We start from the raw sequence: 25618 nt of genomic DNA on the forward strand, positions 1-25618 counted from the left end.
AACATAGTGACTACATACACGCATACACTCGCATACACATTTCCAGAGGTTTGCTGACATGCACAGTTTGACAGCTGTTTTCACTGAGAATGAACAAAAATCCAAACCAACTGGGAAACACAAGTTACTTGCTTACAGAATCATGCTGTCATTCTGAATATCAGCACAGCTGCAATTACCTGCAGCCATGGCCAAATCCCAGGCGTGCCAACATTCAGGCGTGCGTTTCCCAAAACCATCGTTAGCCAAATATGGTCACAAGTTCTGTTGAACTGAAACCTGCAACCATAGTTGGCTTTGGGAAACGCATCCCAGAAAAGCACTCTTGCTTGTTTGAACCTGCTTAATTAAAATCTCAATTAGAACATTGTATGCTTCCAGGCATCATAAAAATAATAAGACACAGATCTTGTGTTGACTTAGTGGCGTTTATTTGATAGTACTGGACCTGGCCAAGGCAGTCTGATATGCTATAGAAAATGACTTGTGGGGTCCAACAGTTATTGGTTCGTTTCCACAGGCACTATGTGGCACATGTGAGTAACAGAAGAGGTGGAAGCTGCCCTGCATTTATAGTCTCATTTGATCGGTGTCCCCCTCCTCCTCTGATACAGAGGACTCTTTCTGGATTGTGGGCGTCTCTATGCCAGACATGCTATGATTTTCCAGGCCCAGGTCCCAGTCCTCGTTCACTTTCTGAGGTAGACTGGCTAACAGCTCCTGAGAACACAGACAAACACACTGATCAAGATTTGATTTCCTTCATTGCTGTCTAAAAGTTTAACCCAACTGTTTCCTTACCTGCTGTTTCTTTCTGTCTTTGTTTTTCACAGCGATCAGCAGGCTTTTGGTGAAGCTCTTCAGCTTTGAGAACTTCTGTTTCTGGTTCTGCAGCTCACTCTCAAGGAACTGCACTTCTTCATTCTGAGGGAACAAATCACCAATATTGAAACTATTATTCCACAATATTCCACACAATCACAATCTCCAATTAATCAGTTAGATTTTAGCCTCAGTGATTAATAAAGTTGCCCATGATGAAGGACATATCAATTGTAAAATTGCACTGTGAGGAGGGGAAGATCAAGGATGGAGAAAGCTTACTGAGGATGCTTGAAGGAGGTTTTGTGGAAACACTTGACATGTATAAATTCTCCTCCCCCTTCACATCTGTCACAATAGTTTTAATTCATGTTTTACCAATGAAGTTTAAATTAAACATAAATGTCACATATTTCAACAGGTCATGTGAAGTGCCACTTGAGAAATAAAAAAATCCAATTTACAAATGTCTTCCTTGGATTCCTCCGCCATCATTTACTTCCCTCGCATACATGGGGAGATGAACTAAGATGCAAGGGTGCACAATTTAAGATATGAAAAGCCCAGAGTGTGTTGTCTATTAGTGAGATGCTGATAGCAGAGTACATCAAATCTGATGCTTAGTTCAAGACCTAAGACAACTAGACTGAGCTGCTAGAAGAAGATCACTGACAGTCTTCAGGAGAGTAGTTTATTTGTGGTGGAAGAGCAAAAACCAGACTGAAAGAGTAACAAACATTTTTAGAAAGCCAATGAGATTGTAGCTAAAAGGCAAGTCTACATATTCAGTTTGGATAAGAACGCAGAGTTTGAGGTAGGTCTGAAACTGCTCAGCTGAGAAGGATCCAAGCCAGATTTCCTAATGAGAACAGTGATGAGAGAAGTTTTTAGATGTTTTCATGCCTATGTTTCCAGGTTTCTATATTCCCCAGATTTATATAGCACATAATGAACACGATAAATGGTTCTAAGTTCCCCAGTGTCACGCCTACCAGCTGGAGTGCCTATGATAGCCATCAGAGGGCACTCCTTCCATATTTGATATTAGGGCTGGGACAATAAATCGATGCATCGCGAATCGAGAAATGATTCTGGATCAATTCTGAGATTTTCCGAATGCATCTCTCTCGAATCGATTCTGAGCTTAGTTTTTAAAGAGGAACATGGCAACTCTAGCCATTTCTTCGCTGATTTTCCCTTTTGTTGTCGCATGTTTTCTCAACGAGCTCCCCCTACAGTTGTGGGCCGTATATTTCACAACACTGTAGTAAAAAAAATCTCACTTGCGGCACCCTCCTCCCCCTTTCTACCGCTGCTCATGTGCATTTGTTATTATGGGAGCCGGCTAACTTTATCGTGTGGAGCTATGTCTACCGAGGTGGGTAATACACATAGACAGTATAAGAAATGGACACAGCGACCCCATAGACGTCAACGGAGAATCAAGTCAATTAGAAGCACTCACTTCCTGATGGTTGAGCGTACTGCGCTTGAGCAGAACTGAGCTTTACTGCAAACTGAGCTTGACGACGTAGATGTGACGTGAGCAACCTGTCTGACAGTTGTAAGTCTTCTAGTAGCTGTGCCAAGAGAAATCTGAACCATTCCCTTCCGAATCTGGTTAAAAATCTACTACTAAAATTAAAAATCTACTACACTATTTCAGTAAAAAAACAATTTCAATCCTCCTGATGTTCTCTTGTAGCCTATACTTTCTTCATGTGGGCTTCTAGGTCGCTAGCACTTTTATTTGACACTGACACGTGCGTGCCAGCTTTGCAGTTCATGCATTCTGCTTTATTGAGGGACTGAGGAACGCGCTGATTATAACAAGACGGGGCGAAGCCGAAGCCGGTTTCATATGTTTTGAGTGCAGAGGCAAGCGTGTATTTAAAGTACACGCTTAATGGCCCAATGAAAAATAATGAAAACCAGGACATTTTCATCACTTTATAAAAAACAGCCAGGACGGACAGGACAGGACGTGAAAACAGGACATGTCCTGGGAAAACAGGACGTTTGGTCACCCTAAAGTAAAGAGTTAACTAGAATAATCAAATGTATTGCTAAACTATTATATAAATGACCAATAACCAATTGTCATTCTGACCTAAATTCAAGGTTGTGATAAAATGGAGTCAGAAAAAAGTTGAATTGAAATTAAATTACTTTGCCACGCTGAAAAGACAGTAACACGCAGTAACCTTCACCTGCTTATCGGAAACTGTCATTGGGACGATTGGGCTGGCCTTACAGTGTTTCCCCAAGAAATAAACATTCCCCTAGGGCCATTTTCCTGGTTGGATTCACACCACCAGTAGGAACTCTGAAGTGACGTAAGCCACGCTTGTTGTTGTGTGTTGTTTTATTTAACTGCGGGGCGGACTTTTATTTTGATGTCGCTGAGAACACCAGATCCTGAGCACACAGCGCTCATATTCTACGTCTTTAGTTTACGATCAGTTTAACAGTCCTGTCTAATACGTTATTAGATAGAACTGTTATACAAAGAAAGTAGACAGTATATGAAAAAGTATTAGCGTTTGCCGTGTGGTGGATGGCCAATGTCGATAGCTGAGCAGAAATACATAATCATGTTTCACTTGGTCCCCTCAAATTTGCATTGTATTTTCTCCTTAGTGTAAAGGTTGAGAGGTCCATCTATCACTGTTTTCCATGTTCGTAGAGTTAGTTTGTGGAGTAAATATATAGGCTATAATCTGTGTGCACAGCTTAAAAAAAAAAAAAAAGTGTTGGTGCTGGTGTTTTGCGTGTGTTCGGCCAATCAGCGTACACTAACGTCACTGGTAATTCCTATTGTGCTGGTTTAGACCCTACTCTGAAGTAGGAGCTAATAATGTTTCCCCAAAAGGCATTCCTCAAACTAAAATCGTTCCTAGTTCCTGAGGTGCAAACACGGCAAAAAGCGGGTACTTCCGCCATTAGTTTTAGGAACTATGAAATGGTTCCTCCGGTGCGAAAGCCCCTAATGTCAAGGCTTGGTTCAACATGGAGGGGAGATTGGGATTTTATGAAAACAAAAACATTAGATAATACAGGTCAATGAAGGAGCATGGAAATTAAACCAAACATTGTCTGAGCAAGAACAGACTAACTACAAATGAAACTGAGGGCTATATAAACAAAAGGCTACATAAGGAAACAAACAAGACACAGGTGAACAAAATCAGTAACAAGGGAAACCAAATCAGTAACTATGACAACCAAATGAAAAGAGACAAACCAAGCAAAGAAACTATATACAGGTCATAAATGTGACAGAACTGGGGTTAGGGCCCCAGGGCAGAATAGTCTATGGCAGGACTGGAGAGGGGGGTAACCATGTAGGAGTCGGAGGAAGAGTGTGCAGAGGAGCCATTGGAGGAGCAGACCACCACAGGGGAGATGACCATAGTGGGGCAGGTTGAGCAAGACCCCACCAACCGTCCGAGATGGAGCCAGGACAGGTGGAGATCCAGGTGGTGCCAAAGGGTAGAGGACACAGGGCAACACTGCTGGTCTGAAGGGCCAAGGTGGAGCCAGTGGGAACGAGGACAAAGGAGGAGCCCAGTAGAGCCAAAGGGGTGGAAGGCTGAGGTGCAGCAGGAGACCCAGAAGACTGGTGAAAACAGGGTGACACCTGACCAAGGTGGTGCTTGCCGGATGAAGGAGCCTGGTGGAGCCTGAAAGATGACTGATCATGGTGGAGCCAATGGGTTGACAGGCCGAGGTGAAATCATGGGCTTGGAGTGTCTCATCTGATAGTGTTAGTGCAGTTAAGTCAATAATATTACTGAATATTAAGTGTCCCCAACTAAGCAAGACAAAGGTGACAGTGGCAAGGAACCCAAGCTTCACCCTGGCCTAGAAGATGGTGTGAAAAATATATTGGGATTTGTCACACAGGCATTAGGTGGGAAGAGAAGCAGTCTGTCCAACAGGTTGAAACATTAAGGTACAGCTGCCATTTAGCCAGTAGTACACAATAGCCAGTATCAACATCCACATACTGTGCCAGGGTCAAGCTGGAATCAAGCTGGAATCTCACGGAGGCCGCCCAAGAGCCACCCATTCGTCCGCTCTCCCAGACATGGAGGCCGTCATTCCTGAGAATCTGAGAATTCCTCTCTGGCTCCCTGTGCTGCCGGCGCCTCCCTGGTCTCCTGTGCTGCTGGTACCGTCCTGGAGGCTACTTAGCCTGCCCTCATCATCCTGGTCACCTGCCAGGACTCCAGAATGGGAGCTTTTGGATTAAAGACTATTGGTATTGAATTCTCATTCGTCGTGTGCTTCCTGTTAGTAGCCATCCGTAACAAACATCGTATTCAATACAAATAGTTCACATTTCTGCCCAAACCATGGTAAATACAGACTGTGTTACTACAGTACATTCATTATAAATGTTTGTAAGGGTGGTGATTTGGGGGGGCCGTTTCATCTGACTCAAAACAACTTTGATCATTGAGTGATTTGTGGTTTGTAACAGAGAGGTGTGTGTCAAATTGAAACGCTTTTCACTGGATGTCGCTGCGCTGTTTAATAATGATGTCTGGGACTGGGAGTAAACACAACTTCTTTGAGCATGCGTTCAGTTTATCCACTGGGCCGTGCTGCGTAGTTCAAACTAGTGAAACTGTGCTGTAATAACAGTTAATAAATTAAGAATATAAAGAATAGTTCACCCAAAAGTTCTGTCATCATTTACTCACCATCATGTTGTTCCAAACCAGTATAAACCCTGTATTTTGGGACAGCGAAGAATTCAGAAGGGAAATAATTATTTTTCCTGTCCATGCGGTTCCAATCCAAACTCAAATGACTTTCTTTTTTCTACAGAACACAAAATGTGATAATTTCCTGAATATCTAGCTGGATAAATTCAATACAACAGTAGCACATTGTGACTCACTTTAAAACTTTATAAAGCACAAAATTGCAACTTTTACTTTGGTACAATGAGAGAAGAAGCATAGGAAGGGAGTCCCTATACAGCCATACTGCTGAATTCATCCAACTGGACATTTGTTGTGTTCCACAGAAGAAATTAAGTAATTTGGGTATGGACTGGAACTGCAAGAAGGGGAATGATTTCTGAATCCTTCAGTGGCCCAAAATCAAATAAATCAAACTGACTTTGATTGTCACAAGATTTTTTTAGCCAATTTAATTTCAGAAACCTACTTCTATGACAAATACCATTTCAACGATACTCATGACAAAAAGTCATCAAATTAATGAATTAATTAAATGAATTTGCCTCGGTGTGGAGCTCTCTAATTCTTCTGTTGTTTTTATTTGTTTGTTCTGTTTAGTCAATTTGTTTTCTATCAGTTTTACCAGAGGCGGACTATTGAACATTAGGCAACACATATCAGACAATATTTTTTAGTTATTTTCAACGTTTTTTCCAACATTTTGTTGGAGGAGCAGTGGTGCTATCTAAATGCGTAGTCAGGCGCAAATGGGTGAAATGTGTCAGTGCGCTGGTTAAGCTCTGTGAACGCAGCTTCCGAACTGTGCTCCCAAGTATCCATCTTGCGAATAGCAAATCTCTTTCTAACAAAACCTACAAATCTCTTCTCCTCAACCACACAAACAAGGACTTTTCAAACTCTGCTGCATTGTGCTTCACTGAAACCTGGCTCAGTGAAGCTATTCTAGATAATGCTCTACATCAGCTGGGCTTCCAGCTGTTCATAGCGGATCACATCACAGAGTTAACAGGGAAAACAAGAGGCGGTGGATTGTGTTTCTAAATTAACGAAAGTTGGTGTTTAGATGTTTGTGGACTTCAGTTTGTCCTTCAAAACTCACATCCAGGACAATTACTATCAGCACTGGTACAACATTTCGGATGCAGCTGATGTATAAACATACTTAGCAATAAAGCTCTTTCTGATTCTTATTCTGAAATATGACACCAAACAAATGGATGTCATGCTGTTGTTTGGTTGTGTTCTTGTTTATATTTTTATGTCTTTTATTTTGAATTTCTCATAGTTATGGTTCCTGCTTATGTCATGTGATTCCCTTGCCCCTTGATCATGTCGTGCTTCCTTAACCTTGTGATTAGTTCTTATTTGTTTATTGCATTCAGGTGTGTCTTATGTCATAGTCCTTTAGGATACATAGCTCTCATGTTTCATTGAGAGCTATGTATAATAAAGTATTAATGACATAAGAACTTTGTTTATGTAACCTGCTGTTGGTGAGTTCTGTTCAAGTCATGTTCATGTTTTGTTAAGCCATGTCAAGTTCTGGTATTCATGTTTATGTTATGTTTTAGTTTCTGTTTACTTTTTACAGTTTACTTTTTTCAAATAAAACTGCACTTGGGTTCTACACTTCAACTCGACATTAGTGGACTTCGTTATACTGGATCTTCAGCATCCATTTTGTTCATGTTCTCTTTACATGTGCCTGGACCCCAACGATTGTCACATTCACGTTAAATGTCAAATACAATGTTTTGTGTGACCAAAGTGATTTATTGCAAGAGTCAGCATGACAGTGTTGGATGTTTCTATCACGTATCTTTCTAATGTAAGGTATGTATCTTTCACTTTCAGATTTGTCCCATTTCAATGTTTTGTATTGGTTATCTTTGTATATTATATTATATATTTTGAACTTTATTCGAAAATTACAGCATTGCCTCAGTAGATTTGTAGAAACAGACTTAACAATAAACTATCAGACATGCATACTAAGACTGAGAATGGGGCAAATCAACTGGGATCTAGGTTTTAGAGGAAACAACTTTGGCTCTAGTTAAGTGTGTATACCAGGTGGTATTCCAGAAAGCAGGTTAAGCAACATACCTGGGTAAGTGTATGGATAAGTAAATGGAAAACCTCAGCTTTCGATTCCAAATACTGAGGTAACTTTAAGGGTATGCAAGTAGCCACAGCAACATATGCTCTGAAAATGATCTGTTCTGGAGTTTAGTCACCATAAACAAAAGAAAAAGAAAGAAGTATGGCACGCTTCTTCTTTGTGTCCGTTTGCATGGTGACTCTGGGATGTGGTGCTCTGTTGAGAAATTCTGTTGAGAAATTCTGTTGAGAATGGCTTCACTGCCATTCACTCCCATGGCCTCATGATATAGTAAAGTGTCCAGTGGATGCGAAGTTCAGAATCTAACAGGAAATAGTAGGTCATCCAGGTACTTTTTGCCTACTGTTTTAAAAATACTAGAAATTTGGACATACTACTTGGCTAACATACTGTTTTTTAAGTGTATGGTGTATGGAAGTGTATGGAAGTAGGCTTATTTGGGATAAAGGATTTGTATTGACTGAACTTACTCCCAGATGCATTTTTAGAACCAATTAATGCAAAGTAGGAAAGGTTTGAAAGGTTTTGGGTCACTCAGCACTGTGTCAATAGCGATGCTATGGGGAGTACCTCAGGTACCTGAAGCATGTGTGCAATCAAACCAATTTCAATGGCCAATGACAAAGCATGTGGCATGTGTGTGCTGTGTCACCAGCACCATAAAGCACATCTGCTTCATCACTTCCCCAGATTTCTCTGAGGAAGACGCAGCAGGCATGAAGTGAAAGTATGACAACGCTATGCAGCTATGAGTAGAAAATGAGGGTCACATATGTAACAGAGATGTTCCCTTTCGTAGGTTCATGAGTGAATAGACAACAGGGTCAACCTTCTTGAACTTCTCCTAAACAAGCTTTTCTTCTTGTCCAATCCTGAGCAAGCGGCCATGGAAAAATATCTCTGGTCTCTGGCAGCCAGCATTATCCATCCCTCTTCCTCTCCGGTGGGTGCTGGATTCTTCTTCGTGAAGAATGATGGCTCTTTGCACCCTTGCGTTGACTATCGGGGGCTGAATGACATAACTATTAAGAACAGGTACCCCCTACTGTTATAGCAGATATCGACAGCGCATTCATTTTAAAAGAGGAACAGAGAACTGTGATCAAGGCATTTATCAATTGGAAAGATGAATTAAGAACATACGTCACTTACTCCGTTGCCCTGATTGGTTGTAGGTCTATCCAATTGAGTGCAGAGGCATTTTCTTTCCTGGTTCAGTTGAAACACGCCCATAATCACAGCCCAATGGAGCAGTATCAGACTCATATTCTGACTAGAATCTGAGTATGACGACGTCAGGCTATCATTTTGGTAGAGGGGATTTGCATGGACCCTGCGACAGTAAGGACCATTTCTAACTGGCCGACACCTGACTCCCGAAAAGACCTTCAGCGGTTCCTAAGATTCGCCAATTTTTATCTGCGTTTCATCAGGAACTTTAGTCAGGTGGTAGCCCCTCTAACAGCATTAGCATCCATCAAATCTAAATTTATTTGGTCTTCAGCTGCTCAAGAGGCATTTTCTAAGCCCCAAGTCCAAATTTTCATCTGATCCCATTCTTATTACTCTAGAGTCTAGACCCATCACGTCAGTTTTTGTGGTGGAGGTGGAGGCCCCAGAGTTTGGTGTCAGAGCAGTCCTCTCTCAAATATCCCCTCATGATAATAAGCTTCACCCTTGTGCTTATTCTTCCTACCGGTTGTCTACTGCAGAGCAGAATTATGACATCAGCAAATGAGAGCTGCTGGTGGTCTGTCTGGCTTTGGGGGAGTGGTGTCACTGGCTGAAGGGAGTGGCTGTTCCATTTGGGGTGTGGACTGACCACAGGAATCTGAAATATATTTGATCTGCTAAATGCTTGAATTTCAGTTGTTCTTCGGGTGCTTCAACTTTATGCTGTCTTACAGAACGGGTTCTAAAAATGGTAAGCCTGACATATTGTCCTAGTGTTTTGGTGCCCTGGATGATGTGCCCCATCCTGATACTATTTTGCCCACGGGCCATGTGGTGGGGGCCGTCGTCTGGGCCATCAAGGATCGGGACAGGTGAGCTCTAGTCTAGTTGAGGTGCCCAGGGTGATTTCCAGCGGGTCTGCTTTTTGTTCCTGAGGGTGTTCTCGCCGCCATTCTTCAGTGGGGCCACGCCTCCAAATTAGCATGCCATCCAGGACTGAGTAGGTCGCTAGCAGCCATCCGTCAGCGGTTTTGGTGGCCAGCCATGGCGAAGCACATTCGTCAGTTTGTGGCCGCATGCTCTGTCTGTGCTCAAAACAAATCATCAAATCAGCATCGCCAGTTTTCCCTTCCCGTGCGTGCGCCAGGTGGCGTTCCTGAGACAGGGGGTACTGTCAGGACTCAGGTTTCTTAGTCTCCTTTCTTAGTTTTTATTTTTTGTTTTCTTTCTTTCACATGGCGATTGCGCACACCTGTTCTCAGTTTATTCTTGATTTAATTGCCATTTGTTCTCTTGTCTTTTCTCAGTGTCTTGCCAGTTTGTTTGCTCACATGAGCAGATTTTCTCAATTATTTTTTTGGTTTTTGTTCTCTGCCTAGTTGGTGTTGTGGTTCCTGTCTCACCTGTTTCTCCAAACGTTGAATTGGTCTCCCTGGTTTTGCCATCCCATTCGTTCCTGACTCTGGATCTGAACTTTTTTGCAAGTCTGCTTCATTAATGACCAGTACATTTGAGTGTGACTACAGCACACTATTCCCACTGATTAGTAATTCTAGTTTTATTGCCTGCCTGGTCTTTATCATCTTGCTCGTCGGACTCTAATCTTTCGCTCCTGGATCTGAATAATTGTCGGCTGATTAAGAGTGAGACCTGTTTGACCATCTACCTGAGTTGGTCTGGAGCCAGCTGAGTTTTTGTCCAGGAATATATTTCAGCATTTGTCAATAAAACTGTTAAGCATTCTTCTGCTCTTGGGTCTTTTCTTCAGTAGATGTGACACTTTCCTGCTCCACAACATAACCAACTAAGCGGTAGAGGATGGCACCTTTAGAATGGTACAATAAGACCATAATCAGGACAGGGGCAAAGTCCAAGCAAGACGAGCCCACCGACAGGGCCTACAAATCCCCCATTTTTTTAAGAGACATCAAGACTAGCAAAAGAGCCACCTTAAGGGTCAGAAATTCAACCAAAGCTGACTAGGGAGTCTGAACCCTTCCAGGAAGGAACTCTCCCTGGACAGAAAGGCCTCACCCTTCACATAAAATTGGAGACTAACGAATGTCTCCTCAATGATTCTCCATCAATAAGCGCATGCCCAGCAGTAATGGTGGCCACGTATTCCCTTAAGTGTCAGAGGAGCCACCCCAGAACTCTGAAACCAAGGGACCAATTGTATAGTTGGCACCCAGCCATCCTTAGTGGGGCAGCCTATAGTAACAATCTCATGTGCCCTAATACCCTTTAAAGAGGGGATAGGTCCTGCACTCCAAAAGCTGTTTTGCACAAAGTAACAGAAGAACAACCGGTGGGAACTGTGGGGATGGGTGGGAATGAAAGCACCCGCCGTGCATGAACTCAGAAACACCCTTGAGATCCTTGCGTTCACCCAAAAATGAAAATTCTGTCATCATTTACTCACCCTCATGTCATACTAAACCCGTATATTATTGGTGAAATATCCCTTTAAGCTGTTGGAAGATGAACACAAAGCAGAGGCCTGTGTTTCTTTACATGACAAAATGTTGTTGTTGTTTTTTTCTTTAAAATAAAAGCATACGGGGCAAAATTCATCTGTCCTGGCATTTGTAGGATTCATCATTATCTCATGGTTCTCTGCTTACCTTGAACTCTAAGAGGTTATGCATCTGTTCCATCTCTGAGGTCAACATGCCATCGTCATAATCATCATCCTCTTCTTCGATGATTTTAATCTTCTAAAAGAAAGTTTTATGTTTGAGTTACTAGCAAAGATTAGGGCAGAGTTCGGGTTAACAAGTTAATGAATATGTGCTCATACCACATGTTTAGCAGGGGTGGAACTATCTGATTCATCATTTATATCGTCATTTTCTTTCAGGTAATAATCACTGGCTCCATCTTTAAAAAGAAAAAAAGGCAAATGCACAATTACTACACATTAAAATGTCTTTCTGTTTCCTGTATTTTCAATGTAATTAACAAATGCATAAAATGTGATCTCATCTGTCAACACCATGAAAATCTTGCCCACCATCAGACAAACAGAGTGACATAGAGTCATTGTGTTCGCCGGCCTCTCCTAATTCCGGACAGTCGTCTTCAAGGATGTGAGGTGAATGAGGTGCAGTAGGATTGGGGAACGTGACCGGCCCTCCTTTAGGTGGTGGAATTTCAATGCCCATCAAACGGTACTTCCTTCTGCGGTTACCAATCCACGTCTGTCAAATACAGGTTTAAAAAAAGGCAAAGACATGATATACTTCTACTTAAACTCTCTCCTCTGGGAGCAGGGACCCAGAAAATACGATGATTTACAAAGCACTGGAGAAATGTTGTCCAATCAAATGCTTTCTAGAATGAGAACGTCCCCTCCCCCTTAAATTATAAATAACACATGCAGTTTGCTACTATTACTTTGAGCTCATTCTATAATTGAGAGTATATTTCACATCAAAGAACAAAAACAATATGCTTTCTCAATAAAATTACATCATTACAATTTCATCATTGTAACATATCTGCTAGTTGCCAAGCTCAATAATGAAACACCATTTTGATATTACAAGGGAAAGGATGTTTTCCAAGGCAATTTCAAGCAAACTGAAACAGTGTGCACAAAATATTTGTGTGCGATTATAATATGCTTTATGTTAAGACAGAAAAATGAAATTTTTGAGAAGAAAATTGTTAGAAAAAACTATCATTGTCATCAATTGACTTACGATCTAAACAGAAGGAACACATTCAACAAAAAACTAAACCAGTAATCAGACAGTAACTTAGACACAAATACAATCTGACAGAATACCACAGAGACATCGTCTCACCTGCATGTCACTTCTTGATGTTAAATTAACATTTATATTATTCTCTTAATAATGTGATATTATATTCTCATAAAATCATGAGGTTTTATCCCTGATGAAATAAATGTGCAATGTAAAGTAATGAACAGTAGTTTTGATAAATACCACTGACATGATGCACATTCAGATGAAGACACTCAGTCATATCAGGGGCCTAGCTAAACTTTTCTGTGATGCTGCATCTACTCGATAGAAAAACAAAAAAACTACTTAAGGAACCTTTTAGCCTATTCGATTATTGAAAGAAAATGTTTAATTATTCTTCTAGAATTATGAATAATGAAATTGTTTACGAGGGAAAAATGCAAAAGCAACATTTTTGCCACTGTATTATTCTGTGTCTCTGCGTAAGTATAAAAGAAGACAAGAAAATTGTGATTTCTGTACAGACTCCTGACCTTGACAATTTCAGTGTCCACGCTGAGTTCATTACTTGCAGCTGAGATCTTCTCTTTGCACAGAGAGCCCAGGCTGGTCATGCCGTTATCCCAGTAGCGCTTCAGTGTGTACAAGTCTCTGTCGCTAAACTGCGTCCTGTCCTGCAGCTTAATAAACACTACACCTTTTATTAAAAGCCATCATCAAAAACTGACAGTAAAATGATCTCTGCTCAATATATGTGCTAGAGAAGAGCATCAGCATATTTGAGAGACTCACCGTTCTTTTCCGGGAGTTACTATGAAGCCAGGGAGCTGACATGTTACTCGTTACCTGAAGAAATACAAAGGAAAACATTTTCTTGTGGCCCTTCGGGAATTAAGATTAGCCTGAGTCTGATCCTTTCAGTAACGTGCTTGTCTCGGTAATTTAGACACGCAGGTGTACATGCAGAAATAAGAATGAATACTTGTGATACTGATTCTGTATTGAGGGGATCAATCCCCACATAAAATATTGATAGCAAATGTTTTAACTTTGTTTAGTTATTTTAATTTTTTTAACTATTGTGATGGATGCACAAAATAAACTTTAAAGTGGAGGAAAAAAAATAACAGTAATACTTTACAATAAGGTTCATTAGTTAACATTAGTTAATGTATTAAAGGTGCAGTGTGTGATTTTTAGCAGCATCTAATGGTGAGGTTACGAATTGCAACCATCAAAAGTTACGGTGGCCAACAGGAAGTGATGTCGCCGTCTGAGACAGCAGAGAGTAGCCAGTTAAGCAATGAGGTTTCTTTACAAAGATAAATTAAGAAATGATGTTTACTTAAAACGATATGTTATTGCGAATATTATTGTTACTTGTTCATCATTGTGTCAGTGTTTTATTCGCAGACTTTAGCTATCTCTTCTTTGCACGAAAAACAACATAGTGATGAAACGCGTTTCTCCGTTTAGGGCCACTGTAGAAACATGTCGATGTAAGGAGACCCGCGGTGTTTGTAGAGAGAAATGGCTCATTCTAAGGTAATAAAAACATAACGGTTCATTATGTAAGGTCTTTATACACCACTGAAAACATAGTTATGTATATTATATTGCATTTCTACAGATCTGTCTAAATACTACACAATGCACCTTTAACTAACATGAACTAACCATGAGCAATCCTTTTTTTACCGTATTTATTCATCTTTGTTAATGTTAGTTAATAAATATAAAACTGTTCATTGTTTGTTCATGTTAGTTCACAGTGCATTAACTAATGTTAACAAATACAACTTTTGATTTTAATAATGTATTAGTAAATGTTAAAATTTGCATTAACTACGATTAATAAATGAGGTAGAAGTGTTGTTCATTCGTAGTTCATGTTAACTAAAGTAGTTATGTAATGTTAATAAATGAAACCTAATTGTAAAGTGTTAACAAAATTACCTTTTGTGCTTTCACATTAATTTGGAGATTCAGTGCAATTTATTTAGTTAATTTTTCTTGATCAATCAAAATGTTATTTCGTGTGAATCTCATAGCAAAGTTCAAATTCATTTGTCCCTGTCCAAATTAATAAATAGCAACTCTAGGGCTTTACAACAATCGCAACAGCACACGGGTGCGGCTCGTCCAGAAAATGTGTGGGTCTCTGAAACAATCACGGTGTAATAATCATAAATAATAATCAACGTGGCATACCTTGAGACAGGGGATTCTGGAAGATGTCTGCAGGTTTAACGGGAAGTTGCTGGGGGAGGATGATCTGATCAGTAAGGAGCTGCTGGTCTGACATCCCTTTTCCCCAAAGAGAGCAGAGTTTGAGAGGTTCAGCGCACAGGCCGAATGGCTCCTCTCTGTTTGTCCCGGACTGTCAATCAAAGAAGAGGAACCGGCGCTGGAGCCCACAGAGGCTTTCCCGCAGTGCATCTGCACACCCATGTTTGCTAGCTCTTCTTCTCTGGAATACTCGTCATCGGCGTCAGCGGTTTCCATCGCGATCGAGAAGATCTCCGACGCGTCGACCGGCCGGGTTTTTCTCACCGCTGCGTCTCGAGCGCTTCCCGGGAGAGCTCGCTGCGACAGGTCCTCTAATCCGGCCAGGGTGAAAACATGCTGGATCTGAGCGCCACCACCCACGGGACCGCAATGAGCCAGCGCCGTTTTCTGAGGCCATGACGGATGCTGGGACGTCCTGCACTGCTTGGCCCAACTGGGAGCGATTACCGCAGAGTCTCTCGAGCTTAAGGGTTTAAGTGCTGCGCTAGAGCTGGGGATGATGGGGACTTTCCGCTGTATACGCTCGTGAGCGGGCGGCTCCTTTTCTGTGTGCGAGGGCAATGATTTTGTCCCTGTCCTGTTGAGAGCTGAAGCATCAAAGCAGCTGGCATAAATGCCTGTTAAAATCACATCACTGTGGCCACTGAGAGGGGAGGAAGATGACGGAGAAGAGGAGGATGAGGAGGATGAGGCCTGTGGGGGGAGGAGGTGGGTCACAGCGGGCCCACGCTGAATGCTCCTCATGGCTGCCATCTCAGCCGTCAACACCGATCCGGCCACGAGCGCGCCGGCAGATCCACAGGGAACGTGCTGATGGGACAAAACTTGAGCAGACGCACCATTCTGGTCAGCTTTAGATGCCAGCTTCCGTCGCTTGTTTCCTACCCATGTCTAAAAAGAGAAAAGCAGAGACATGCACTGCCATCAGGTTTGAGAAAGTCTAACTATTCCAGCAGAAAAAATGTTGGAGGAATGTTCCTGCTGCACTTTTCCTTTGAATTAAAGGGTAACGCTTTACAATAAGGTTCATTAGTTAACACATGAACTAACAATGAGCAATACATTTGTTACTGTATTAGTTCATCTTTGGTAACGTTAGTTTATAAAAAATACAGCTGTTCATTGTTTGTTCATGTTAGTTCACAGAGCATTAACTAATGTTAACAAATACAACTTTTGATTTTAATAATGTATAAGCAAATGTTATAATTAAAATGAACTAAGATTAATAAATGCTGTAGAAGTATTGTTCATTCTTAGTTAATGTTTAACTAAGGTAGTTAACCACGCTTGATGGTTGACGGATAGCCAAACGTTTGGTTATCCTTGATGGAACCATGTTTGTTTACCACGCTTGATAAACAAACTACAGCTGGTCCAAAACGCAGCAGCTCGAGTTCTTACTAGAACCAGGAAGTATGACCATATTAGCCCGGTTCTGTCAACACTGCATTGGCTCCCTATTAAACATTGTATACATTTTAAAATATTGCACTAAATGGTTTAGCTCCGCAGTACTTGAGCGAGCTCTTAACACATTATAGTCCTTCACGTCTATTGCGATCTCAAAATTCCGGCCAGTTGATAATACCTAGAATATCAAAATCAACTGCTGGCGGTAGATCCTTCTCCTAGCACCAAAACTTTGGAACAGTCTTCATAACATTGTCCGGGAAGCAGACACACTCTGTCAGTTCAAAGCTAGACTAAAAACACATCTCTTTGACCTAGCATACACATAACACATTATAGACTTCTATAATTCCATATTAGGCTGCATAGATCAGGTCAGCCGGAACCGGGAACACAGCGTTCTCACACTTTTTCTCAGTGTTTTTTTCGGCTGCTGGGAGGAAGTGGACTAAATTCCCCCTTTTAGATTTAATAAGAGACTGTCACATTTCTGTAAGACTAGAATTAATATGTTATCGATTTAACTGCACTGACACTATCAGATGAGAACAAAATTTGAGGCAAATAATGACACTAACTTTGCAACATTGACACTAGCCACGTTTCCATTACAGATTTGCACAAAACTTTTGTGATATTTTCTAAATGTCGATAAAAGACTCTTGCGAAATGACGGCGTTTCCATTAACCGATGTTATGCAACTGAAACGTATTGTTTTCCTCTCGCGATAAGTCAATCCAAACATCATGGCGACGGATGTTGGTAGGTTTACATATATCGCAGCCACTGCACTGGCCATTATTGTTAATTGAAGGAGACGTATGGCGTGTATCCAAGCATTAATGGCAAGAAAAGCCCCTTATACTGGGGAGAGGCACATATGAGGTGTTTCTGGGTGTTTCTCCCTCATATCTGCTTCAAGGTCTTGATTGTGGCATTTCTTAGTGGTTTAGAATCCAGTATTAGCATAATTCTTTTGTCTTTTATGAGTTTAATGAAGAACTCTGTCTCGTCTTCTGTCCAAACAGCTACGTCAGGTGACCTGTAAACGCGTGCATTGCAGTTTTTGCGAAATTGACGTGTTCCCATTGGGCGTATTTTCAATTTAGAAATGTGTCCGAGTGTGGTCCGACTTGCTCTGATGTCATGCTGACGTACGTAAAAAAAAATCTTGCGACAATGAGTGTCGGCTCTCAACCAACCGTGCATGATGGGAAACGACTTGCTGACGACACAGCTTAATGCTCATCGGTTTAAACAACCGTGATGTATTGTTCTCTTTTAAAAATATTTGTTTTTAAAACCCTGATATCATGTTTATGTGTATAAATTAAGTGAGATTCCCAAATCCTCTGATAATGCGATCTCTCTATGGGTTATGTGATTGTTGTGATCTAAAAAATCTAAAAACATCTCTCTATTAAAGTAAAAATGATTGATAAACACGTCTTTTGAATGTAATTAAATAACAAGTACTTTGGGTGTCTTGTTTATCATATTAATTTTTCATATAAAAGCGACAGCTTAAATGACATCATGGTTATTAGCAACAATATCTCGCCTAAATGACAGGGGAGGCGCTTCTCAAACGAGCCTATTTTCAGAGGAGAGAATTTTTTTTTAATTAATTTATTAAACGCTCTTTGGAATACTTGACTCTGATTAGTCAATCCTGCAGTTTGATATTTCCTAACATCGGCTTTATCAAAAGCAACGCTGTGCATCAAACCGCTCATCTGGATAACTGAAACCAGCAATACTTTCATCTCTCTCATATCAAACTGTGAACTCACTCTCTCATTTCATACAAACAGAGCTGGATCGAGTATGAAAGATTAATGAAATGAAATTGGAGGACTTCAGTATGAATGTTACTTTAATATTATCATAGTGCTTGTCTTGTTGCAGAAAAATGGTTTTGTACATTAAAAATTATTTTATTTAGCAGAAGCATTTAGGTTATATTAAAAAAATATTTTCTAAAAGAGAATTCTGTCAGCATTTAGAATTATACTAGTATATAGATGACCTTTAAGCTATTAACTGTCACAGTGTGGTCATACATGGAGAGGAGATGAGGATATAACTATAGCAGTTTAACTTTATTAAAAGAAACAAAAACACATGAACTAGATGGATAATCGTAAACCCACATAATAATCTAGTATGCTCTGGCTAGTCTCCGTAGTTATCTCTGCTCTGCATGTATATTTTAGGCAACAATAAAACGAAATATGTTAAAAACACGACTCTTAAACATTAATAGCCACACAAATGTGGTTCAGGCAACACCTACATTGATTATCTTCATCGAATGTATATTTATAACAAAATGAAATATAAAACACAACCCTGCCTCTTTTCGTTTACATTTAAAAATATTAAACATATTAATATGTGGTTCAGGCAATATGTGCATTTGTAGGCTACTCTGATTATCTTTACTGTAATAAAATGAAATTAAATATGACATAAAACACAACCCTGTCTCTTTTTGTTAAATGATCAGCACAAAGTCAATGCTCTGCAATGGTAAAGTTAAATAGTTATGAAACTCCTCTTTGCCCTCAGTCAAAACGATTTGCCGGGGAACAAATTATAGATTCATGAGACCAAAGATCGCCTGTTAGATATGCACAAGATTAATTATATCTCATGTTTAAGTACTACAGAGCCAGCGGCAAACGTCAGAAGGACTAGCCGAGGAAAGGCTGTTCCAGTCGGGGTACATGAGCACGGTGACACAACTCTGAAAACGTCAGATCAAATTTTCAAATAGGAGCTCTCTTTATAAATACATCACAGATTTGAGCTTTAAGCAACTGCAATCTTGCCTGAAAAACTCTTAAAACTACATTTCGTGACACAATGGGCCCTATTTTAACGATCTGAAACGCAAGTATCAAACGCGAAACGCAAGTAACTTTGTGAGCGGATCTAAAATGGGTTGGTCTGAAGTGGCTACATTATTCATAGGTGTGGTTTGAGCGTAACGTGAAATAAACCAATCAGAGCGTCATCTCACATTCCCTTTAAGAGCAGGAGTGCTTGTTCCATGGCGGGTTGCTATTATAATGGCGGATTTGCCAGGCGCACGCCAGGAACGGTTCACAGCCGAGGAGATCGACGTTCTCGTCAGGGCCGTAAAAGACAGAGAAGTGACATTGTATGGGGATGGAGAAACCCACCCAAATTAGCTTCGGTTAAACAGGCGTATATTAATTTGGGTAAATGTGTAAGCTAGATTTATGCCTATTTTTTCACATCTTCATGGACACCACAATGATTTCCCTCGTGTGGAATATTTTTCCTTGTAATTATGTAGGGTTTGCAAAAGTGCTGCGTCTGTGTGTAGATGAGAGAAGCAAAGTGTATGCACGTTGTGCACACGCTACATTATGGCCAAGCATGCGCCCTTAAAATAGCATCTGAACGCGCCACTGACTTTAGACTAGGTTTTTCCTGTTCTGTGGCGGAATTGTTTTCTGGAACTGCAAAATAGCACCAGGGAACGTTTGCGCCGGAACACGCCTCCTCTTTTCGCTGAACCGCCCCCGGGAGCGCAAGTTCATTCCTTAATTTACAGACGTGCGTCTGTGGAGGGAAAAGTCCGCTGTGAAAAGTCCGGGTGCAAAATAGGAATGATGCATGCGTCAGTGTACAAAGTCAATTGCGCTGGGTGCAAGATATGGCCCTATAACAGTATTTTTAAATTACGTGGGTTTTCTCCATTGCTATTGATGCTTGCTGGTTGGTGCGAGATGCATTCTGGGATACCTGGCTGTCTCAAGTCCGCACAAGCCACCTCTCGATGCATCCTCGATAAAAGGGGCGGATCAAGAACACACACGGGGATCTGAACAGTACTTTGCTAGATGTGAACTTTGAATTGGAGCAGTACTTAAGCAGTTCCGAGTCCACAAGAACACAAGTACAGACAAGAACGCATATTGAGAAACGGCTTGTGACAAGAACACAGGAAACAAAAGAGAAAAACTTCAAAAAACTCAAAAAATACTCAAAATGAACATCTTTAAACAGAAACAGAGAGAATCCGTGACATTAACAAATGTTTTTTTTTTTTTTTGTTACTAATTTTGATTATAAGTCATTACTCAATGAAAATGTCCCCCTCTCCTATTGCTCTCAATCACTGAGGCACTTTCAATAAAGAATTTAAAAGTAATGTGAATAGATATATGCATTGTTATTTTGAGAATTTTGAGTAAATGCTGTAATTTAAAATAAGTGTACACTTAATTATCATCTTGCTCTTTAGATATGAGTCGTTCAATTAACAGTCATTGAAAAATCCATGATGGTTGACCTATAAATAACAACATAAATGGTCTGAAATAAAATGTTCAATAAAAAATAAATAAAACATGCTTACTCTAACCACACTGAAGTCAAGCTTGGTCTCTTGAGCACACTGTAGGATGAGCTGGAAGCAGCTCTTGCTCTGATTGGTCATGCCGTTCTCATAGTAGCGTTCCAGGATCCGCTGTTGCTCGGCAGTAAATACCGACCGCAAGTTCATCTGTAAGATAAAAGGAAGTTATAATAATAAAAATGACAAAACACTACTGCACAGTGCGGGCAATAAGACAACAGTATCAAGAACACCCTATGCAATAAGAAAAGCCACATTATACAGTCACAAATGTAGAGTCACAAAGCAAATCTCATTATTTTAAATGAATGGTCTGGATTGAATGTAGGTGAAAGCATTAGAATCACATCAAATGTTTTGTGGTTATACTGTTGAAAGAGTGTCTGGGTTTCCATCCAACTATTTTTATGTTATTTTTTTAATGGTTCACCCACAGCTGTGTATGGGGAAATCATTATGTGAGCTATTTCACTCATTCTCCACAATCTCCGGGCGGTATTTCATAACACTATTTATAACTGCTTCAGTATGGCAAGATAACCAAAGCAAGGAGGTCATGACACACAATTGAGACATCACAACATTACTTGATGGAAACATGTGAAGTTTTGCATTCTCTTTATTTAAATATTCATTTTAAAAATGTGAAACACAGATGAGTCACTGGTAACACATCAGATGCCACTGATAGAGCTTAATATGTTGAACCTGAAGTGTGTAGTTGTGCAACTTATGGTTAAACAGTTATTTATGTCCCTCTTTTATTATAAAATCAAAACAAATCTCTCAATATAAGAGTAATAAACCCATTGCATTGGTTAGGTCTATTGTATTGTATTGCACTCCACAGCACAATGGTGTATGTGAATCCCTTTAGAGCACGTTTCTAATGAATGTGCGCTTGTATAGATACTCACAGTGTGAATGCTCCTCTTTTCCAGCCATTTTTCCATCCCTCTGATGGATGTTCAGTGAGACCCCAGGAATCAGGTTGAGCTACTATGAATCTCAACATACAGCAGAGACACACTGTCGTGTGCACATCTATTCACACCAGCATTCAGCCATCGCAACACTTTGAACTGCTCTTACGAGGTGTCTCAGCTGAGGAAGCTGTATTTGGGAGGGTGTATAAACACACACGCTCCTGCACTCTCCAGGTCTGGACCCCTCAGATCTGAAAAAGACCATATGGAAAGGTTGTTCTTCAAAACAGTCATTACTGCTATAACAACACTAAAAACACTTTAAATAATTACATGTCTTTAACTACTAGGTACTAACATTTAAATGAATCAGTAGATAAAATGCACATATTGTGTACAATTTACTTTAAATCTGAAAGTGCACCGTATAAAAAGTTATTGTCTTTCAAAAGACTCTGAGTCATTTTTCAAACGAGTCATAAGCCGTTTCTTTGTGACATCAAGACGAAACATTAGCATATTGCCCGCCCACTTCTTGAACCTCAAACCAACAGCTGATTCCTGTGGATACTGGACAGCATCATGTCGAGAAGATGCTGTGCTCTACAATGTGACGGTAAAGCCAGTTTTTTTTACACTGCCCAAGGACGAGCATGTGAAGAATCAGTGGCTAAAGTTCATCTTTACCACGATATCACAGCAGTAAAATCCTAAACTTTTGCTGTGTTCCCTTTATTTCACTGACGACTGCTTCTCAAATCTCAGAGTTCAATGCAGGATTCACAAACCGCTTGCTCTTGAAAGATGGTGTTCAAAATACTTAGTTTTGAGTTTTATACTGTGTAGGTCTCCTGCTAACTGGCTAACTCACGTTATTACTGTCTTACTGAAATACTTCTGCTAATCAGTTGTGGGCCACTATTACCTATAACTGTGTCTATTAATGCAGATTGTCTGTCGTTCTCACTACTTTGAGGAAAGATTAAGCATGGAGCAAGATTTGTTTTACCAATGTTTATGTTACATCAGTCATTCACGCTAGAGCTCGGCTAAAGAATGCACTGTTATTGATACAGTTGTTCTGTACACGTTCACCGCAATAAATGTATACACGTTCACCGCGATAAATTAGAAAAATACTCTGTAAATAAATAAGTACAAGTAAAATAATTGGTTTGTTGATGGGCATGCACTTGTTCATGCTGATTGTGAGGAATTACAGTTGCAACATCTCATAATGTCCCTCAAACTAGTGTATCACTGAGAAACGTCCTGCTCGAGTCATCCTTGAGATGGAGGTTCTGGTTGAATAACTAGTTCTACGACGTCATTGTTCGTTACAGTGTTTAGTTTAAGGTGTAGGAAGCCTCAGGACAGCTGACGTTGTTATGGCAAAGGGTGTTTTTGCTTTCGACAGGCTGTACACGGTAGACCAATCACAACAGACTGAGCTGTCTGGCCAATCAGAGCAGAGTAGCTCACGGAAAGGAGGGATTTAGAGAGATTGATTCATCTAACGAGTCGTTTGAGAATCATTGAAAATGTGGTGATGTGCAAATGTATATTATGAGAAAATTAAACAGTTTTTTGACCTTTGATGCATGTAAACCTGTTGTAGGAGACTCCAAAACAACATTACCAAACTTAAAAAAATTGCATAATAGTGGCACTTAAAAAAAAAAAAACCTGAAATATTGAAATGCCTTCATTACAGCTGTAATTAATTTCTGTAATTACATCTATAATTACACTGTTGACGGTCCCTTACTCCTTAACCCACCCATAAACCTACCCATACCACCAAACCTGTCCTAACCTTCCCCGTATCCCACCTCAATAGCAGCAAGTGTTTTGCAATACAACATCAACACAATAAGTACAATTTTTTTTTTAGGACAAATAAAGTGGGACCTAAAATAATTTTTACAATTTCAGTCCAACCACATTACCTGAGAAAGTTCTTCATCTGCTTATTCAATAAAAAGCATAAAATCACTGATTCATGGTTATCATAGTTCCTGCCAAATCGTAGTTACTAGGCTATATGTTACGATAATAAAACTATGTTAGTCCTATTATTCAAATAAATACTATGACAGAAAGATTGGGTTGCACTTTATTTTAAGGTGTCTTTGTTACACTGTAATTATATATTAAAGTACTCTGAGTGATAAATGTAGAATAAGTAACTACATGTACTTACTATAGGGTTAGGATAAGGGTTTGATTTGGTTTAGGGTTAGTTGCATGTAATTACACGTAATTTGTAGTTATTACTATAGTAGCATATCAATGTAACAATGACAGCGTAAAATAAAGTGTTACCAAAGATTGTTAGACTGTGTGAAAGAGACGTGCCTTTCATCACAACGTGAATGTAGTGAAATCTAAATTTCGTCCAAGATAATAGATTACCGTTCCGTTTAATAAAACGAAACAAGGTTAATAAAAATGCGGTGTGCCTCAGCGTAATCGCGTAAGCATGAGCGTTGTTTGTTGTGATGAGTGGCGGTGCTGATGCGGTTTAGCTGCAGTGCTAAAGTCTCCATCCCGCGCCATTACAAACACACTCAATAACATCTCTTAGCGTGTCACTGCTGCTCGGACAGCTCATGGTAAACAAACAGTTCATCTGATTTAGCATGTGAATATCTGGAATGCTCAGAAAATGTATGTTAATCGCCGACGTTTCATTTGTGCGTTTTAAATAATATCACGTAACGTTAATACATTTGCGCTCGTGCATGAAATCATAATAATCTCAAACAGTGCTAAAATGGGCATACGACCACCCTCATCTCGGAGATAAAACGCTGGGGGTTGGGGTAACAAATTAAATGAAATGCGTAACTAAACTGAAGTAAAGTGAGGGAAAAAAGGGGGAATAAAGATAGAGACAAATTCCTGACGCGCGCTAGTGCGCGAGAGAGGCCCAGGAGGCCACGCGCGAGCCAAATCCACCACGCGAAACTTTTATTATTATTATTATTATTATTTTGCATTGCTCGAAAAGCGATGCTGGTATAAATGTATGACACGGGCTATTTGGAATGAGACCCGTGCTGTCACCACAACCTTACAATATTCCTCGGCGTGTTAAAAGAGATACCTTTTGTTGAGAAATCAACGGGCCCCCTCGAATTCAGCAGATTTCCTTACGAATCCCCTGGCTAGACAATGAAATCAAAACGTCCGATCATCAATTCTAATCATGATCGTGACGTCGGAGATGACACGAGCCAATGGAGATGCAGAATAATCGTTCTGACACAAACAAACCCCGCCCACCACTGTTAGGTGAGGGTGGAGGTTTCGAAAGAAAGACCACTGATGATGCTACTGATGATTACAAGTTACTGGGCATACTGGGCAAAAATACATATTATTATACCAGGCTACAGATTCTATAAGGAAAAAAATACCATAACATAATTTTTGATAGTTTAAAATAATCATCATAAATATAAGTACAAAGCAGGCTAATAAAATAATGCCTAAGAAATTTTAAGAGAGAGTTTAGGCATAGCAAGGCAAGGCAATTTTATTTATACAGTACACTTCATACACAATGGCAATTCAAAGTGCTTTACATAAAAAATAATTAAAATAACCATAAAATAATCACAACAGATGAATAATAAAGTATAAATATCATGCATACAAGTAAAAATAAAAGCAGAGAATAAAAATGATTAAAATGATTCTAAATTCGGGATGTCCCTATCTGAACGGAAGAGTCTGTGCGTTTCGGTTTGTGATTTTACACTAGTAGCAACACACTGGCTTATAGTGTCCAAATCGAGTGTGAAAAAAAAGTCCTTAATGTAACATTTCCTCTATTTCAAAAGTCCTGATGAGACATTCTTATGGCATGTAGGCTATTTAAGCCCTCTGTTTTAATGTAAATGATCCACATTTGATTAAATAAACACTTTAAGTTGATTAGTCAGCCAAACAAATGAAAGATATACGTACCAATCTAAATACGGATTAATATTGTATCTCTCTAACTGAGCTTTATTCAAGACTCTCTCTTTCAGGTTTGCAGGTT

The 25618-nt window shown here is 40.0% G+C and overlaps 1 protein-coding gene across 4 annotated transcripts; it reads right to left on the bottom strand.

The window, feature by feature from the left end:
• Positions 1-410: 410 nt before the first annotated feature.
• hdx (highly divergent homeobox) lies at positions 411-24833 on the bottom strand. Of its 4 annotated transcripts, none has more exons than XM_084430463.1 (11): positions 24677-24833; positions 21559-21818; positions 20642-20788; positions 14757-15725; positions 13338-13391; positions 13079-13219; positions 11846-12032; positions 11633-11712; positions 11457-11549; positions 802-924; positions 411-720 (listed from the first exon to the last, which is right to left on the bottom strand). In XM_084430463.1, exons 2-11 carry the CDS (start codon positions 21592-21594, stop codon positions 571-573), a joined length of 1980 nt encoding a protein of 659 aa, XP_084286589.1. In that variant the 5' UTR covers positions 21595-21818; positions 24677-24833; the 3' UTR covers positions 411-570. The 4 variants fall into 4 exon arrangements, with proteins under 4 accessions (XP_084286589.1, XP_084286587.1, XP_084286590.1 ...); XM_084430461.1 differs by having other exon boundaries at positions 13079-13225; XM_084430462.1 differs by having other exon boundaries at positions 412-720; positions 11457-11546; positions 13079-13225.
• Positions 24834-25618: the final 785 nt, after the last annotated feature.

Source organism: Rutilus rutilus (genome assembly GCF_951802725.1).
Source record: "Rutilus rutilus genome assembly, chromosome: 14".
NCBI classification, from domain to species: Eukaryota; Metazoa; Chordata; class Actinopteri; order Cypriniformes; family Leuciscidae; genus Rutilus; species Rutilus rutilus.

Excerpts from the sequence above, each read along its gene's own strand:
- hdx (XM_084430461.1), bottom strand. The coding sequence starts at position 21,594 with ATGGAAAAATGGCTGGAAAAGAGGAGCATTCACACT. Across the intron at positions 13,392-14,756 it reads CCAGAATCCCCTGTCTCAAG|GTAACGAGTAACATGTCAGC; the intron begins GTATGCCACGTT and ends GTATTTCTTCAG. Across the intron at positions 721-801 it reads AAGACAGAAAGAAACAGCAG|GAGCTGTTAGCCAGTCTACC; the intron begins GTAAGGAAACAG and ends CTGTGTTCTCAG.